General features: G+C 32.9%; 1 protein-coding gene across 4 annotated transcripts in view; it reads right to left on the bottom strand.

Annotated features, from left to right (window-relative positions):
* The window catches only part of LOC101901484 (nipped-B protein), a 436426-nt gene that overhangs the window by 53115 nt on the left and 362364 nt on the right, over positions 1-20947 (bottom strand). For all 4 annotated transcript variants that reach the window (XM_059129842.1, XM_059129838.1, XM_059129846.1 and 1 more), the window contains 2 exons: positions 11651-12314; positions 11348-11593 (listed from right to left, as the gene is read on the bottom strand). In XM_059129842.1, the coding sequence (XP_058985825.1) occupies positions 11348-11593; positions 11651-12314 (910 nt within the window). The remainder of the gene's footprint in view (positions 1-11347; positions 11594-11650; positions 12315-20947) is intronic.

Genomic DNA, 20947 nt, shown 5'->3' on the forward strand with positions numbered 1-20947 from the left:
AATTTCAATGGCTTTACCCCGAGCTCATTTTTCAATATTTGCCGAATGGAATATTGCGATATGTTCAGCTCACGAGCCATTTTTCGGCCACTGCGACGGGGGTTTGGATCAATTCGCTCCTGTAATTTTCAAACTATTTCTGCTGATGTTGCTGTTTTCTCCCGTCCACTTTCTACACGTCGGGCTGCGTTACCAGTATCACGGTAACGAGCGATGGTACGAGACACAAAAGACTTACTCACATTTAAATGGTGGCTGCGGTAACGAAAGTCACTTGGGGTTCTCCAGCAAAATATAAAGTAATCACACTATCACGCTTGACTTTCATCACTAACAATTTTTTTTTTTTTTTTTTTTTTTTTTGGAAAATTCTCAGCAAAATGCTTTTGTACACTTGCAAGCAATATAATGAGCTGTCACTGGAATAATTTTAGCAGCTGCCCACGCATGTCTACATTCGTTGAAGTCTAATCAACGACTGAGACCACCGCAATCGTACTGTTTGTTCATCTAATATATATATATCTATATATATAAAAATCAATTGTTGTTTGTTGGTAACGGAATCAGTTTAAAACGGCTGGACCGATTTGCATAATTTTTTGTAAAAACCCCGAGTCATACCCCGAGTTAGGTTCTTAAAGAAAAAAATATAGACCAAGCCCACTTTTGCGTCCACAATTTTGATTTATCTAAAATCCTTATATTTGCCAATATAGAGGAGATATCGGTTTGAAAATTATTGCACGAGATACTATTGACTTTCCATCCCCCTCTAAGTATTTATTTGGGGCTGAGGAACTGTCGTTGTCAGTACTTTTTAATTTATATCTATATATATAAAAGAAAGTTGTGTTAGTTACTATTTATCTATTTATTTATTTATTTTTTTTTTTTGAATTCAAATATTAATACCAATTTATTTAATTGACTTGATTTCTTGAGAAATGAAATTGATGGCGAGTTACATGGAAGTGTAGTACCGAATTATGTGGTGGCGAAACGGAATAGATGATGTCGAAATAATTTAATGGAATCGAATTTTAAAATAGAAGTACATTCTATTGACAAACTATATAAGGATCTTTAAACTTTTTTTGTAAAAAATCAGCGAACAAGTTGAAGATTTTTTCAATGTGTTATTCTTCTTTTGTCAATTTTTTTTTCAATTTGTATTATCTAATTGAATTCAGTAAATTTTTTGTGAACAAAATAAAGAATAATTTTTCACTATATACGAATTTTCACCAAAAATTTAAATAAGTGGGAAATACGATGTTAACTGACATCTACCTCCAGGGCCGACATCGTGGTTCAGCTGAAAAATGCGAACACATTTGAACAAACGAAAATTACCGAAAAACCCTAAAGAATTTCTATCCTTCCAGAAACTCTTCCCAAACATTCGAGATACCTTTAATCGCTTTTGCAGGTCATGATATCGATCATAACTCACGGATAAGGGTACAACCCGATTTCATATTTATATAACCATCGTATGATTTAAGTTTTTTTGGTGTCTTGGTCACTTTTTTAATATTTTGGACATTATTTGGCATATTTGTTTCTAAGGAGGTAGAAAACCTCTTCGCATAAAGTTTGAAATTTTCAGAGTAGGGCCCATTTTGGTCTTGATCATATTCATTAAAGTCCCCACATTGGAGTATCTCCAAGTCCACTTTCACATCTAATTGGTGGTCAGAAAAGATAATTTTGTTTTCTATTGAATTTGTAACCCCCAAGAGAATATTGGTTGGGCCACGTTTTGGTATAACCCTTATATAAATGTATCCCTGATTTCAGCTATGACCGTGGTCTTGGCCACGTTTTTCAACTGATTTGGCCATTATTTGCTGTATTTAGGCTACTTTGTGAGTAGAGAACCGTCTTACAGAAAAATGTCAACATACTTAAATATTTTGGTACAGTCCCCATGTAGTCCCCAGGCCCGCCGATCTATAGTGATGTTTACCGATTGGCGGACAACAACGCGGGTATTGTTTAATCGTCATTGAATTTTACTATGAACAAGAACATAGACTTTTTGGGGACTCTAATGCGCAATTTGAGGTGCTATGGTAATGGGTGTAAAAGCGTAATTAACTTTGACTATTCAGAAATTATTTTGATTAGTCGAATCAATATTTATATTAAAATTTGTTCACCTTTATGAGCTAGATTTGTGAAATATTATGCTATGCTAAATTTGCATTAAAGACTAAAACTACGGGCCGGCAACGCGGACAAATCCGAGGAGAAATGTGACAAAAATTGTCAAAATAACGAATTTCGAGAGGTACCGTTATATGGGGACTATACCAAAACGTGGACCATTTTCAATACCAACCATCCTATACACAGTACAAATTGTTCTGCTAAATTTTGAAGCTCTACGTCAAATAATGTGGGCTGTATCGTAATTTAAATAAACAGACATACAGACGGAGTCTATGACGAATATTTAGGGATGTTACAAACGGAATGAAAAAGTTAATATACCTTCCTTTCCAAGGTGGGGGATATAATAAGCATTAAAGACTAAAATTACGGGCCGGCAACTATTACACTATTACGATTTACCTAAAATCTTTATATTTGCCAAAATAGTGAAGATATCGGTTTGAGAATTATTACACAAGATGCTGTTGGCTTTCCATCCAACCCTAAGTACTTATTTAGGGGCTGAGGAACGCGCCTACTTTTAAATCTATCTCTCTATATGTAAAAGAAAGTTGTGTTATAACATAAAGACCGCCGGTGTGATTTTAACGATTTAGACAAATTTGGAATTGCCTCTTGGCAAAAAAAAATAAAATCCAAAAAAATCGCGTAAAAATGTGAAATTTGAACATTTTCATTTTGACTTTTAAAATGTACAATAGTAATGTTTTATATTGCATATTTTTTTTCCATTTTGACTTACTATTTTCGAATGTACATTTGTAGTGTTTTTTTTTTGGAATTCTAATATGATGTGTAGGGTTTTTTTTGGGTAGTATAAAGCCACAACGGATAAAACTGTTATTTATAGATTTTATGTATTTATTCGTAATACCCAATAAAATTCTAAGATCGGGAAAAATCGAAAATTTTTCAATGGAATCGAATTTCAAAATAATAGTACATTCTACCGACAAACTTCGTAAGGACCTTTAAAAATTTGCCGCAAAAAAAATCAGCGAACCAATAGTCAAATACCGACTATAAAGAACGCAAAATAGAAATTCTACCTAAACATTCAAGATACCATTAATCGCTTTGCCAGGTCATGATATGGATCATAACCCCTGATAACGGAACAACCCGATTTCAAGTATATTCTACATTTTAACCATATTTTTCGTACTAATTTTAGCTTATGTTGATAATTTAAGAAGAAACCATCTTTGCAAAAAATTATCACGTTTTGGTATGAAATAAACTCCGAAATGTCAATCTGGGACTCATTCAGTCGGAAATTGTGGCAGAAACATGAAAAAAAATACGAAATTATAAAGCAACTTTATTGGATCTCCACCGCAAAATTTAAATGACAAACAATCTTACGGTAATCGGAGCAAAAGAGTAATTTTTTGGCTATTCTGACAAAAGTCTGCCTTCAAGTATGAGGTGGACAAAACTGAATACCACGCAGTACGGGATTTTAAACGTTGGAAATACAAGTTTCAAATTATAGCTCATTTGAATGCTTTTTACAACATCAAAAATTGAGCTGAATTTTCACATGGGGCTATTATAGATGTTCTTTATCATATAGATATTTAACACTCAAATTAAAGCCTATAGCTGAAAAATAAGATCAGGGTATTCAAAATATCTAAAACCGACGGTAATTATAATTTTTGCCATGAATATTAATTTATATTTAGTCATGGAGTCATTACTCATAATCAAGTCATTACTTATAATCAAAATTGGAGTAATTATAATGGCGTCATTACTTATAATCAAAATTGTGCCGCCTACATAAGTCAGATCTGTGATTTATTATGCTTTAAAGACTAAAAGTACGGGCCGGCAACGCGGACCGGGCCAGCTAGTATATATATATATATATATATATATATATATGTAGATATATATATATATATATATATATATATATATATATATATATATATATATATATATATATATATATATATATATATATATATATATATATATATGTATATATATATATATATATATATGTATATATATATATATATATATATATATATATATATATATATATATATATATATATATATATACTAGCTGGCCCGGTCCGCGTTGCCGGCCCGTGACACAAAATTGTCTGTGTAGGTCAACGTCTTCGTATAGCCCCCCCTATAACGATACCTCCCGACATTGGGTATTTTGATGATTTTAGCGACATTATTCTTCGGAATTGTTTCAAATTTGGTATTCGAAGTTCGTAATGGATACTACAGCCTACGACAGAAAATTGTTTATTCAGCTCCACGTATTCGTTTACCAATCCCCATATAAAGGTATCTCCAGATATGCGGTATTTTAATTATTTTAGCGATATTATTCACCGGAATTGTTTCAAATTTGGTATTTCTAGTTCGTATCGGATACTGCACCCTACGTCTTCGTATAGCCACCATATAACGGTACCTCCCGATATTCGGTATTTTCATGATTTTAGCGATATTATTCAACGCATTTCAAATTTCAAATTTAGTATTTGAAGTTCATAATGGATAATACAGCCTAAGACAGAAAATTGTCTATACAGGTCCACGTATTCGTATAGCCCCCATATAACGGTAACTCCAGATATGCGTTATTTTAATGATTTCAGCGACATTATTAACCGGAATTGTTTCAAATTTGGTATTTGTAGTTTGTAATGGATACTACAGCCTATGACAGAAAATTGTCTGTGCAGGTCCACGTCTTCGTATAGCCAACATTTAGCGGTACCTCCCGATATATATTTTGATGATTTTAGCTACATTATTCACCGGAATTGTTTCAAATTTGGACGTAGGATAGTAGGGTAGTACGAACTGATTCAATTACAAACGAACAACAACTGATTTGTATATATATAGATTAAATAGTAGGCCTGGTCAATTCCTCGGCCCCCAAATAAATACTTAGTGTTGTATGGAAAGTCAACAGTATCTCGTGTAATAATTTTCATATCGATATTTTCATTATTTTACAAATATAAGGATTTTAGATAAATCAAGTGGAAGTAAGCGTGGTCAATATTTTTTTCTTTAAAAGCCTAACTCGGGGTATGACGAACGTTTGTACAAAATATTATTCAAATCGGTTCAGCCGTTCTCAGCTGATTCCATTACCGACGAACAACAATAGACTTTTACATGTATAGATTAAAAAAAAAAGAAAAAACCTTCAACTTGTTCGCTGATTTTTTTTACCGCAAATGTTTGATGGTCCTTACGAAGTTTGCCAATATAATGTTGTATTATTTTGAAATTCGATTCCATTAATTTGTTTTTCATTTGTTCCCGATTTTATAATTTTTGCAATGAGATTGCCTTTTTCGTGATTTTTTAGTGTTTTAAAAAGTAATTAAAATTTTGATTTTTTGGTTCATAGCCAATTATCTTCTGAAATGATATTATTGGTATAATTCCACTTTCCCAATAAATATAAAAATCCATAAATAACTGTTTTGTCCCTTTATACTCTCCAAAAGACTACATATATTAGAATTAAAAAAAACACTACAAATGTACATTCGAAAATACCAAGTCAAAATGGAAAAAAATCATGCAATATATAACATTACTATTGTACATTTCAAAAGTCAAAATGAAAATTTTAAAATTTCACATTTTTACGCAATTTTTTTGGATATTATCCTTTTCTGTCAAGAGACCATTTAGAATTTGTCTGAATCGTTAAAATCAGATAATCGGTTCTTGAAGCATAAGCGTAGTAACTAACACAACTTTATTTTACACATATTGATATATTTAGATTAAAAAGTAGGTGTGGTTAGTTCCTCAGCTCCCAAATAAATACTTAGGGTTGGATGGGAGGACAACAGTACCACGTATAATAATTTTCAAATCGATATCTTCAATATTTTGACAAAAATAAGGATTTTAGATAAATAAAAATAGTGGGCGTGGTCAATATTCAATCACAGATATGACTTATGTAGGCGGCACAATTTTGATTATAAGTAATGACTTGATTATGAGTAATGACCCATGACTAAATATAAATTAATATTCATGGCAAAAATAATTACCGTCGGTTTTAGATATTTTGAATAGCCTGATCTTATTTTTCAGCTATACGCTCAAATTTGAGTGGTAAATACCTTTATGATAAAGAACATCTATAATAGCCACATGTGAAAATTCAGCTCAATTTTTGATATTGTAAAAAGCATTCAAATGAAATATAACTTGAAATTTGTATTTCCAACGTTTAAAATCCCGTACTGCGTGGTATTTAGTTTTGTCCACCTCATACTTGAAGGAGGAATGTTGTCAGAATAGCCAAAAAATTACTCTTTTGCTCCGATTACCGTAAGATGGGCATTAATTGTTTTTCATTTAAATTGTGCGGTGGAGATTCAATAAAGTTACTTTATAATTTCGTATTTTTTTCATGTTTCTGCCACAATTTCCGACTGAATGAGTCCCAGATTGAAATTTCGGAGTTTATTTCATATAGACGTACATCCCAAACCTACGTTCCCAACCAATATTCTCTTGGGGGTTATAAATTCAATAGAATACCAAATTTTCTTTTCTGACCACACATTGGTTGGGAAAGTGGACTTGGGGAAATACTAATGTGGGGACTATACTTATCCGTAAGATGATTTTCTACTCCAGGGTTTTTCACCCCAGGTAGCCTCAAGACTAAGATGCGCCCTTTTCCGAAAAATAAAAATTTTATAAGAGGTTTTCTTCCCCCCTAGAAACAAAGATGTAAGGGCCAAAAAACGTGAAAAAAGTAGCCAAGACCCCGAAAATAACTTAAATCATATGATGGTGATACCAAAACGTGATCATTTTTTGCAAAGATGGTTTCTTCTTAAATTATCAACATAAGCTAAAATTAATACGAAAATATGGTTAAAATGTAGAATATACTTGAAATCGGGTTGTTCCGTTAGCGGGGGTTATGACCCATATCATGACCTGTCAAAGCGATTAAAGGTATCTTGAATGTTTAGGAAGAATTTCTATTTTGCGTCCTTTATAGTCGGTATTTGGCTGATTTTGCATTTTGTGTTCTCATTTGACAATTTATTGTCATTTGAAAGAAGCAGGTCCACTTTTTGAAATGAACCCCATAACGTTTTTTTCGGTCATTTTTGTTTGTTTAAATGTGTGCATCTTCCAGCTGAAGCACGATGTAGGTCCTGGAGTAGAAAGCATTTAACACCGCATGCGCCCTCATTTCGTTTTTAATATTATTCATTCAGAATTCAAAACAATAAAAAACTGTACACTTCAATATAGAAAAAAGAAAAACAATCTTCAACTGGTTCGCTAATTTTTTTGCGGCAAATTTTTAAAGGTACTTACGAAGTTTGTCGGTAGAATGTACTATTCTTTTGAAATTCGATTCCATTGAAAAATTTTCGATTTTTCCCAATTTTAGAATTTTCACATAAAGCGACAACGGATAAAACTGTTATTTATAGATTTTATGTATTTATTGGGTAATACGAATAAATACATAAAATCTATAAATAACAGTTTTATTCGTTGTGGCTTTATACTACCCAAAAAAACCTACACATCATATTAGAATTCCAAAAAAATATGCAATATAAAACATTACTATTGTACATTTTAAAAGTCAAAATGAAAATGTTCAAATTTCACATTTTAAGCGATTTTTTTAGATTTTATTCTTTTCTGCCAAGAGGCAATTCCGAATTTGTCTGAATCGTTAAAATCAGACCGGCGGTCTTTATGTTATAAGCGTAGTAATTAACACAACTTTCTTTACATATAGAGAAATAGACTTAAAAGTAGGCGCGTTCCTTAACCCTTAAATAAATAGTTAGGGTTGGATGGAAAGCCAACAGCACTATTTTGACAAATATAAAGATTTTAGATAAATCGTAATAGTGGGCGTAAAAGGAGGCGTGGTCAATATTTTTTTCATTAAAAACCTAACTCGGGGTATGACGAACGTTTGTACAAAAAATTATGCAAATCGGTCCAGCCGTTTTCAACTGATTCCGTTACCAACAAACAGCAATTGATTTATATATATATATATATATATATATATATATATATATATATATATATATATATATATATATATATATATATATATATATATATATATATATATATATATATATATATATATATATATATATATATATATATATATATATCTGGCCCGGTCCGCGTTGCCGGCCCGTAGTTTTAGTCTTTAGTGCATTGTTTTTAAAGCATAATTATTTTCAGCCAGAGGTATTAATTTGAGAGTTTACAACCTAGAAAAATTGATGATATGTATTCAAATTAACTTTTTTTAATAGCCCTCTACCCCCCAAATTAGCCTAAACACACATATTAAGCCAAATCGATTCGAAAATATAATCAAAATAATTTACACGAAGAGGTCTTCTACCCCCTTAGAAGATAAGATCAATTGAAAAATGGGACCAAGTCGCTGGAAATAGCGGAAATCAGCGGATGTCTTCATATAAGGGTTATACCAAAGCATGGTCCTATTCTTATAATTATTTGAAAGAATGTGTTGTTCTTCCTAAAATCTCAAATAACCTACATTTGAGGAATTTGAAAGGGGCTACACCATTTGAGGGACTACATCAATTTAGACCGACCTGAAACATATTTTGTACAACTGATACTTCATGACACCCTGGACTGTATCAAATTTGAAACTCTATTGTAACTTTTGTGAACTTTTTTGCTATATAAAATGGACCCTAAAAACGTTTGACCCGAAACCCCTTTAAGGGATTTTTATCTATTAACCAAACAATTTTCCAAGTGTAATAATCCGCAGTGTAATTACTGACGATAGCGCACAGTCACCGTATAACGTTACATTTTACACGTTACATTTTCCGAGGATATAAATCCTCTTTCTAAATTTTCTATTTGCTCCACTATTTTCTATAGTCCGCTTATAACAGTGCTCTTCATATTCGGTATTTCACTGATTGCAGTACCAATGAATCTTGCATTTTAAGTTCTCATTTGATGGATTATTTCCATATCTAGTCAATTTCTTGCAGTTTTGGACTTCAGAATCGATAGTAATTCCTAAATTGAAATTCTGACAATATGACTTTAATTTAACTATCAAAATTAAAGTTTCATCGATTTATAAAAGTTAGGGACCCCATAAAGTATGTTAAAAAGTTTGAAATCTTTGTTGATTAAATTATGTCCGTGAGCCTCTTCATTCACCATTTGCAATTACGATAGAGGTCACCAAATTTAATATGCGTCTTTCAGTCTAAGCACATATTATTCTTAAGATTATTGATGTTACAAAAGTTACATATTTGTTCTCATTTCACCAAATGGGCTTTAAATTTTATGTATTTTGAAGGGTTCAAATCATTTTTGAAGTTATAAATCATTTCTCAGAAAATTACAACAAAAGTCCACTTTATGATTTATTTTGTATTCCCCAGTACCTCTTTATATTCGTTATATCATCGTATTTAATTAAATTTTCAATTCTCAATTATCAGTATTATAAAGGACTTAGCAATATTTTCCAAGTCAAAAGTAATTTTAGAATTCGTAACTTTTAGAAGATCGTGTTATAAGGTATTTAGTTTTTACCAGTCGATTAAACTATATCTGTCTGTGTTTGCGGGCGTACGTTGTAATCGCAATAAAGGCGAAATATTTAGTTTAATCTTTGAACTACAATATTCCTAGTAAGTTAGAATATATCTGTTCCGTTTAGGTATAATAATACAACAAAAAAATCGTCATTTTGCATGTTTTTGTTACAATTTCTACCGAATTATCTGTAACTTTTTTTTCGTTTTCGGTATTGTGAAATCAATACCGGAAATATCTGGCTACTATTGGTTCCCCATTAGGCATAGCCTCAATTTAAAAGTACGTTGAGATTATTAATGTTTTGATGCTTTGAAAAGTATTTTTAGTCAAAATTGAAAATTTTGGTTTGTCAACCATATAACAGCATGTATAGAAGATATGCAAACTTTTTTCGATTTTTTCGATTTTTTAAATTCCAAAAGGCATTTTGAAACAATTCTACACAAAACTCCATATCAACATATAAGTCAATTTTTTCAGTCCCGCGATTTTTATAGAGGTTTTTTTCAACGTTTTCTTTCATGAAAACGTTTCCACTGTAATTACAAATAACCAACAGATTTGAGTCAAATCGGCCCAGCCGTTCTTAACTAATGTGTTACTATACTTTTTTTAAATTTTTTACATACAGATTTAAAGAAGTAGGTGTGGGCAGTACCTCTGACCACAAATATATACCTAAGGTTGGAGGGAGAGTCAAGATTACGTCATATACTAACTGTGGAACAGATATCTTCATGATTATGGCAAATATTAGGATTTCAGGTAAATTAAAAAAGGGCGTAAAATATATATGTATATATATATATATATATATATATATCAATTGTTGTACGTTGGTAATGGAATCAGTTGAGAACGGCTGGATCGATTTGCATAATTTTTTGTACAAACGTTCGTCATAGCCCGAGTTAGGTTTTTTTAGAGAAAAAAATATTGACCACGCCTACATTTACGCCGACTATTTCGATTCATCTAAAATCTTTATATAAAGACATCGGCTTGACAATTATTATATGAGATACTGTTGACCTTCCATCCAGTCTTAAGTATTTATTTGAGCGCTGGGGAGCTGGCCACGTCTACTTTTTAATCTATATATATATATATATATATATATATATATATATATATATATATATATATATATATATATATATATATATATATATCAATTGTTGTACGTTGGTAATGGAATCAGTTGAGAACGGCTGGACCGATTTGCATAATTTTAAAAAAAATTTATTCGTAAAAATTGGTTTTTTGTAAACCTATGCATTTCTACAAGAGAAATTTGCTCAGTAAACACTTTGAGTTTGCGGAATAGCTGTTTTCTTGTTGGTGTTTTTTTCTGTACATGTTTAAAATATATTCCCTCTAGAGAATAAAAACAACTAGTATTTACTCTCAGTAACTTAATTGTTGTGATAAAAATATTATTGACTGCAACATTTCTTATTCCTTAACCTGTGAAATCATCGTCAGGATAAAAAATATCGCATAGTAATAATGATTTAATAAATATTGCCTAATATATTTACCTTTATTGGAGAATGCGTTGCTTCAGGAAAATTAACATTTTGTGTATTTAAGTTGGAAGATAAAACAGAAGAAAATTTTTTGTCACTGTCTTTTTCCTTAATTTCAGCTCCGTTCCCTTCTTTAGAATTTACTGCAGATATTGGGGACGAATCGGGTTTAATAACTGCATTAAGTTTAGATTTCTCTCGTAGTTCCTCATCTGATTCTACATCTTCTGGATCTAATTTCAACATAAGTTGCTTAAACTAAAATATATACATTTATAGATTTTGCTAGTACACAAATACAAGTATTATACGTACATCTAGGTATTTGAGAACAATATCCATTTTTTCTTGGTCATTAAGAAGATTTGTGTGTATTTCTTCTGAATCCAATGAATATTTTTGTTCATGTTGTTTCCTTATAACATCTATTGTTGTAATTGGATTAAAATCTGGGACGTTCTTACGCGTAACAGCTTTTTCGTGAATTTTTGTTTCTGACGGCGAATATCGAGATATTTTACTATCAGTTATGCTATACATATCTTTCAGGTGTTCTTTCAAAATTAATAGTAACATACAAGCTTGGGCAGATGTTATGCATCTTTGTATTTCAAGTGTATCTTCCGGAAGTCTCTTAAATAGTATTTCCGGATCTTCTTCGTCATCGTCATCCTCTAGAATATCGTGAGTCCTTTCACTTGGCTTTAAGCATTCTTTAAATGTTGCCAATATATTGGTTCCAGCCATAGATATTAGCAAATCAATTTGATGAATTAAGTACAGAGGCTCGTCCTGGACGACGTACGGGAAATAAGCTAAATTGTCTGCTATGTACAGCATTTGACGAAGTGTTGTTTTCTGATCATCAAATTGTTTGGTGACTGTTTGGACTAACGCTCTTCTTTGGGGTTTAGTTGATCGCAAAAGTGTGTATAAGAAATCATTTAAAGCGGTAGGTAACACATCACTTTCTCGTTTCCTAAAATATATAAAAAACAATTTTTTTATTTTTCATTAACAAATATACACATTGACAAAATATACATGTATAAGATTTTGTTATTGTTCTTTATTTTGCAATGTTCTTAGAAGCATTTGAGTAACATCGTTCGTTTTTAGATTAAAGTAAAAGAGTTTACACATTCATACGACACGATTCGTACTAGGGACGTTCACAGTTCTAACTGAATGCACCAGTTTTGACATTTCTTAGCATTGAGTGAGTATAATGTAGTTTCTGTTATTGAAAAATTTAGTTACTTCCTGCAAATATTTGGAAGTGAGTCACTCACTCCCTTTTTAAGATGCCTCTTCTGCGACGCTTCTAATCCTAATAAATGCGGTAGTATGTACATTTACAATAGCAAAACTACTGTTTCTATCGTCATGCCTCAAGGCACACATTTGATCGTTTTTCAAGAATTTCACTTGATTATTCCCGAATTTTTCGATGTCATAACAAATTAAAAAAACAAATTGTAGATAGCTTTTGTAGGAAAATATGAATATTTTGGGGTAATCTTTAACGTTTTTTAATAATTTTGCTAACATAAAACAAAAGGGAGATTTTGTTTACGTGCTCTTTAGTTTCTCTCACACACACAAGCGCAATGTTCATTTTGTGCATCCCTGGTCTATATCTTCATTTGTCTATGCCAATAGTAACTATTTATACTTTTTCGTCCGAGGCTGCCCATAGCTGCAATAGTTACATGGTATCAGAGTTGCCATATGTGGCGATTTATAAAGCGACCTAATTTTTAATTTGGCGACATGGTGTTTTTGCGGGTTATAGAATTCGTCGGCGATTTGTAGAAAATTACATTTTTTTGGTGTAAATACTTGGTTCAATTTGAAATAGATAAGCACAAAAACTAAAAAATTGAAGAAGTTATAGATGAACTGAGAACTGCCATTGACAAATCCAAAAAATTATCGGAACTTTAAGGTGTGTACAATTATCATAATTCAGATTGCCCTATTATAATTTAGGTTGTCCGAGATTTATAAAGTGAAATGAATATTTTAACTATGAAACTGAAAACAACATAAATGAAACTGAAAATAAAATAAAACTGAAAACAGTCACAATTGATCTCAAATAGATTTAAATAATAAGTTATATTTAGATAAAAGAAATTATAAAAAAAACTAGATGCGGTGTAAATTTTGACACAAACTTTTATTGATTTGGCAATGGCAGTAGAAAAAATCTGACAACCCTGCATGGTACTTCTCTGTTATATCTGTTATGTTGATACTAACAGTTAGACTTTGATTCGTACTTGATATGTATGTAAACTCTATATTCTTGCATTTAAAATATTCGACAAAAAATCATGAGTTGGATCCAAGGGACAGTCATTTAAAATAGGTTACTTTTAGCTACATCCGCCATGATTTTTTCACAAACTTTATACATGATCTGACCAATTATTTGCCATGAGTGATTTTCCTCAATGACTTGTCATGTCTTTTCCACAAATAATTAGTCATTGTATTTTTACCAATGCTTTTAGTTAATATTTTGTCGGTGCTTAATAACTGTATTATATGATCCCATTATTAAAAACCATTTTAAACTCTTTCCAGTGTTGGATATTTTATTTATGTACATAACATTTGGATTTGTGGAAAACAGACATTGAGATTCTTCCAAACACAAAGCCAAGACAAGCATAAAGGCAGATTTAGCTTTGTATTTGCAAAATATGCATAGGAATCAAATACAAATTTGAATTAGCATTATTTGAAAGACATATACATAATTTTCCCGAATAGAGTAGCTGTTCAGTTTTGAAACATTTTGTCAAACACAAACTCTTTTATCGGCTTACTACTATCAAATACTTTTGGAGATAAACAATTGTTCATCCAATTGTAGCGTCGGGAACAAACGCGAGATACACATTTAGGTAAAGTAAACAAGTAATTTTAAGTAAATTTAAAGTAATTTAACCATTGTAATGACGCAAGATGCTGAAAAGAAACTTAATACATTAAAACCAAATATTAAAGATTTACATATTTTTCTTATCACATCAAAATTGTCCATTAACGCGCTAAAACAGAAACGACTCAACAAATTTAAATTTAACAATTCAAAAGAACCCATGAAGGAACTCATTAGCATGTAACCACTTCCAAAAAAAAAAAAAAATGGTACAACAAAGTTATAGAACTCATCACATTAGTTGATCATCCAGAAAAGACGCAATAATCGAAAGCAGAATAGCTTTCGAAAAATCTAGTATTCTTAGTGGAAAACTCCCGAAATTCCGATAAAAACGCGAACATATACATGTCATCGCATGTTGTTAGTTACACGCGTATAACTTCACAAGGGCTTGGACTAATTGTGATAATTCACTCCAAATACGAATTCAAAATTGTAGCCCATTTGACTGGATAACGCTGTATATACGTGTACTTTTGTACCTTTTTATAGAAAAAGTAACAGTCATATTGCCGGAAAATGTGTTCAGGCCTTTCAAAGCAGTTACAATGACCGGGAAAATTTTTGTAGCTGCTGTTTATTTCGATTCAGAAATGTCAACCGACTCGGTGGGCGAAGCATTCAAATAACAGAAAATATATACTAAGAAGGAACATTTATTGGTAACACATTTTCATTTATCCATGAAAGGCGGAAATTTGATGGGATGCTTCAAATGGAAATGTCATAGGTTTGCAATTTATATGGTGTAGACAAGTCAATTTAATCCAAAGTGAAAAATATTTTTAAAGAACATAAAACAAGTAAAAAAGACATTGACTTCTTAATTTCTTCTTCTTGCTTAATTTCCCCGCACCATTAGGTAAAAAATAGGAAAAGTTGGACGTATATACAAAGTTGAACACTAAATCTTGAAATCTAAATCGTGAAGAAAAAGTAGGTAAAATTAACAAAATGCCGAATAACTTTAATTCATAGTTTTTAAGGCATAATAATTCACAAATCTGTCTCATCCACAAGGATGAAAGGGGCTTAATCAATCGAGTTATCATTTATACTAAAAATTGTGCCACTTATGTAAGCCAGATTTGTGAATTATTATGCTTTATAAATTATGCATTAAAGACTAAAACTACGGGCCGGCAACGCGGCAACTCGTGACCACTCTTTCGAGCTTGGCACTTTGCATATTCGGCAAAGAAATTTGAACCGCCGATGATTTCATGGCCTCTCTACAACGCTGGACATACTTTTATGGACGAATAACTTTACTCTCTGTGTTCCAAAGAATATTTTTGGTATGATGGTGTAAGAGTACATCATGTTGCAACCTTGCAAGATCGACATAATTTAAACGAAGAGAAGAAGACGATACTGATGAGCGGAAAATGTTCTTGTACAAACGTCGTAGCGCACACGCGCATTCTATTTAATAATCTTTTATGTTTTCACATCACATATTTATTTCACCTTATTTGTGTTACGTTAAAATAAATTAAAGCTATAAGTGTTCATGTTTAATAAAATATAATTCCTGACAATACGATTTCACATATTATCCTCTTTAATCTTTTACTTCAGAAGTGGGATTATAATATCCAAATGTCATAAAAACGCTTACGGTTCGTGGAAATAATAAAATACAAATGTGTTGTGTTCCATTAGAAAAAACGGTGTACAAATAAATATGTTCTAATAAGAAATGTCCCAGCAAGCAAAATCTATCCCCCAAATCACTTAGAAGTCACGCCTAAGCGATTGAAATCATCGCGTCTGATATCGCTTTCTCACCCTGGAAGGATCATCCTTCGGGAAGAGATGAACCACGCCCGCGATAGTTTTCTAAAAATCGTGGAAGTCACTTCGTCGATAGTTATTGGAAGTGAAAAAAAAAACAAAAAAACAATAAAAAATTTTTTCTCCTAACTTAAGCATTTATTATTTTTTTATTGTTATTGTTACATTTTCCAATGTTCATTTGCATAGAACTATTACTTATTAGATGAAATGCTCAAACATTTTTTTTCGTTTTAAAAATGTGATGTCTGGAGTGGGAATCAAACCGAGGTGTTCAGAGAGCAAAGCCGGCATGCTCACCACTGCGCCACAGTGTCTTATATTCCTTAGATAGAATAAAGTCTTATTTATGTTCAATTCGTAAATGATGGCAAACTATCACTGTTTTATCCGATGGTAGGCACTAGATAGTGTCTGCACACGCGACACCTTCGTTTAACTTTCTTGACGCCACTAAGTAGTAACTACGTGACGATAGGATTAGAAGCGTCGCAGAAGTGGCATCTTAAAATGGAAGTAAGTCACACACTTCCAAATGCTTGCTGGGGTAAAACGTATAAACGCATTGATACACATCAACACATTGGTCGATACTACATACGTAAATACCCTGCAAGCATTTGGATGTGAGTTTTTAACTCCATCACCTAATATTACACTACTTTGTCGCTTCCTTCTTGTGAAACGTCGATAGTTGGTCGATTTGCAATAACAGTTCTATTGCCCCACTACAGTCAACAAAAGTTCATCTCCAATAGTAACTTTTACGGCACTTCCCGTAGATTAAAGAGCGAGTGTTTTGTTTTACTCCCAAAACGGAGAACAAAATTAAACGAGTCGAATCTTTAACCAAAAAGGTAAACCGTTAGGGAAGAAATGAACCACGATCTCGTTACTTCCATAAATTACCTTTATTGTAACGACTGAACGTTACTTAGTCGTCAATTTCATCTGTCACTAAAAAGTCAATGTTAAGAAGTAACGAGTGCGTGGTTCATTTCTTCCCGAACGGTTTAACTTTTTGGTTAAAGATTCGAGATCGCCGGCGAGGGTTTTCATCGCCTGTTGGTGACTTTTTGGGTATGTATTCAAATTATTGTGAACATACATATGAGAAAGATAGAAACGTTTAAGAACATCAAAATGTGATTGATTGTATGCCTACGTGAGGAATGTAAAGTAACGGGATAACGATTTGGAACTATTTTAAAAGGAAAGAGAGGATAACATATTTGCAAAATTTAACGAAAATTAGAAATGAACGGAGAGAACGAAGTGTGATGTGAAGTTGAACAACTCAAACTTAACGTAAAACAAAACGACTCAAACGGATAATGTAGAAAGAGCTCAGACGCGAAAAGAAAACTAAACGCAATGAAATGAAACGATAATTAGAAAAAAGCTCAAACGTATTAAAAACGGAACGAAATCGACAATTATTGAACGTATTAAATTATGAAAAAAACGATTAACGAATTCGAGAGATAAAGGATTAGAAAACGAAGTGACAATAGAAAAGTCAATTAAACAAAAAGAACGTCAACATTAACATAAACGAAAAACGACGTATTGATATGCCGAAACTAAAATCTTTAAAAGTTGACAGTTTGAGACGGTTACTCCGCGAAAGAAACTTAAACGTGTCGGATAAGAAAAGTGAATTGGTCGAACGGTAACATGAAGCCCCTGGTAGTGATGAAGTTGAGGGTGAAATCAATGTGTTAAAAGATATTATAGAAAATATGATGTCAATCGTACAGCATCAACCCCAGGTAACACCACCCATCGCAAATGGTCCAGAAAAAGAAAGCGACGAGACCAAGGTAAGTGGACCAATCACTACACAGAAAACGATTGAATACGCCATCCCAATAACGTTCACCGTAAAGGAAATATCTGAAATATTAGCGGAGTATGATGCCACGAAATATTTAACATTCAGCATAAAACAATTCATCGACAGAATAAATAAAGCAACGCAGGTCTATGAATGTGAAGAAAAACTCTTTTTGATAGCGGAATACGGCAAGATAAAAGGCCCAGCAAAATATGACTTGATTCGACCCAAGATTATTCGAAATGTAGAATGATTTAGTAAACGCCTGTATGGAGGAATTCAGTACGAACCCGGATGAAGCAGATATTCATTTTAAGATGACATCAACGATGCGCTGCCAAAACGAATCTATTAGCGAATATTGTTTTCGAATGAACGCACTGAGAAGACAATATAGTCTCAGCGAAACGGTAGTAGTAAAATATACGCGTGACGGTTTGATGCATCGAGATGTACAGCAAGCAATTGTACCAATACGGTTCCGAACAATTCAAGGTCTACGTGAATCGGCAGTGGAATATTTAGCGAGCATGGCAAATTGTGCAACGAAAAACAACACCAACGATGAAACGCCATTCATACCCAAGAGATGATGCCGACAAACGTAAGAAAACGAGCTCACGGGTAGTTTGCTACAACTGTTCCGAACCAGAACATATTTCCAGTCAATGCCCAAAACCTCCGCGATTGTCACAAAGTTCATACTAAAGGTACACCGACCCATTGTGGACGTAAATAAACAAAAAAAAAAAACGAGCAGCGTATGTAAAGAATTCAACGACAAACCTTTTACGATAAATGGTTTTACATATTATGCCTTGATTGATACCGGCAGTGAATGCTGCATAATTCACATGTCTGTCGCATATAAGATAGGAAACGAAATCAGAAAATGCAATCTACGTATTAGGGGAGTCTGTGGAGGAACGTATGTTATCGAGGAAGTCATGACAGCAAAACGGCTGGAATATGCTAGCGTATTAACGACGCGGAAAACGGAGCGGAAACCAATAGCTTTTAATGAAATTAGCTGCGGAATAAACGATGAAGAAACCCGGATTATGTTACATGAATTGATAAACGAATATAGAGACGTCATTGGAAGAGAGATCAGTGAAATTGGATTAACGAGAGAAATAGAAATGAATATTGAATTGACGACAGATGAACCTATTGTATCCAGACCATACCGAATACCCGAACCGAAGAAAAAAATTGTTCCAAGGATGATTAATGAACTTTTAGTTAACGATATTATCACGAAATCCACGTCAACGTATGCTAGCTCAATTGTCCTTGTAAAGAAGAAAAACGGTCAAGACAGATTATGCGTCGATTACGTAAATTAAACCAGCATGTTGTAATGGAGATATTTCCAACTCCAAATATCGAAGAATGACTGCAAGATATAAAACAGTTCAGATATTTTACGGTTTGGACTTAAAAACGCGCCGTCAGTGTTTCAGCGTTTAATGTCACTAATCCGCGAGAGAGCTCGAGATGGGGATGTATTTCACTACATGGACGATATCATTGTGGGAAGTTATTGTATTGATGAAATGTTTGAGAAATTTAGGAGAGTGTACTCAGTTTTAAGTGAGCTAAATCTAACGTTGAATTTCCAAAAGTGCATTTCTAAATGAAACAATACAATTTCTTGGTCATAAACTACATCCCGATGGTCTAGGCAAAAACGGTAGGATTTCGGAAGTTAGATGATTCCGTCATATTTGTAGAGTTGGAATTAACTAGCTACTTTCGAAAGTTCGTACCCGCATACTCAATCATCTCCGAACCTCTACGAGTATATTGAGGAAAGATTGTCCGTTTTATTGGGATGAGAGGCAGGAAAACGCATTCAACGAATTAAACACGCATTTAACGTCCAATCCGGTTTTAGTAGCTTACAAAATGAATAGCGAACACCAGATTCATACAGATGCAAGTTCCGTAGGACTTGCATGTATATTGAAGCAAAAGGAAGCCGACGTGTGGAAACCAACGAAGAGAAAAACTATCATAGTTACGAACTCGAAACACTTGCGGTTGTCGAGACATTGGAACGGTTTAAATATTATATCTACGGCAAAGAAATAAGGGTAATCACTGATTGTAGTGCATTAAAAACGACCAAGCAGAAAAAAGAGTTAGTACCCCGAATTGCGAGATGGTGGCCATGTATACAGGACTTTGACGTTAAAATAAATCACCGAGCATCTTCAAAAATGGAACACGTTGACGACCTAAGCCGAACACCATATGAGAATCCGAATGAAACCGAGACAGCATCGATGCGTATTTCAAAAACCAATGTAAGTGAAAATGATTGGTTATTTTCAAAGCAGCTTCAGGACGAGAAAATAAAGAAGATAGTCGATGGAGTCAACGCCAAAGACAAAACGTTAGGCAGCGAATATATAATTGAAAAGGGAAGGCTATTTCCGAACATTAACGATAAACTTTTGTGGGTAGTCTCTAAAGCAATACGCTGGAAAGTGGTTCAAGAAAACTTGAAAAGACTGATTCAACACTTCTGGTTTCCTCGGATGCGAAACTTTGTAAAGGCGTGTATTAAGTCATGTACCGATTGCGCATACAACAAACACGTTGGTGGAAAACGAGAGGGGGAGTACCACTACAACGACATCACGCCGATTCCATTCCATACTGTGCATATGGATCACTTAGGACCATTTCCTAGAAGCTCTTAACAAAACAAACATATTTTAGTTATCGTGGACGCATTCACAAACTTTACTATTGTCAAAGCGGTAAGGAGTACAGCAACGAAGTACGTCATCAACATCTTAAAAGAAGACAGCGAATATTTTGGAGTCAAAACACGAATTATAACGGACCGAGGAATGTCTTTTACATCCAACGATTTTAAAAGATTTTGTCGCGACAATGATATTAAGCACATTCTTATGTCACGCTGAAAGAACGAACCGTACAATTCTTGGAACGCTTCTACCAACAACATATAAACCGAGAGATATCCTTCAAAATAAGATAGTATTAA

Source organism: Musca domestica, unplaced genomic scaffold (genome assembly GCF_030504385.1).
Source record: "Musca domestica strain aabys unplaced genomic scaffold, Musca_domestica.polishedcontigs.V.1.1 11, whole genome shotgun sequence".
Lineage (NCBI taxonomy): Eukaryota > Metazoa > Arthropoda > Insecta > Diptera > Muscidae > Musca > Musca domestica.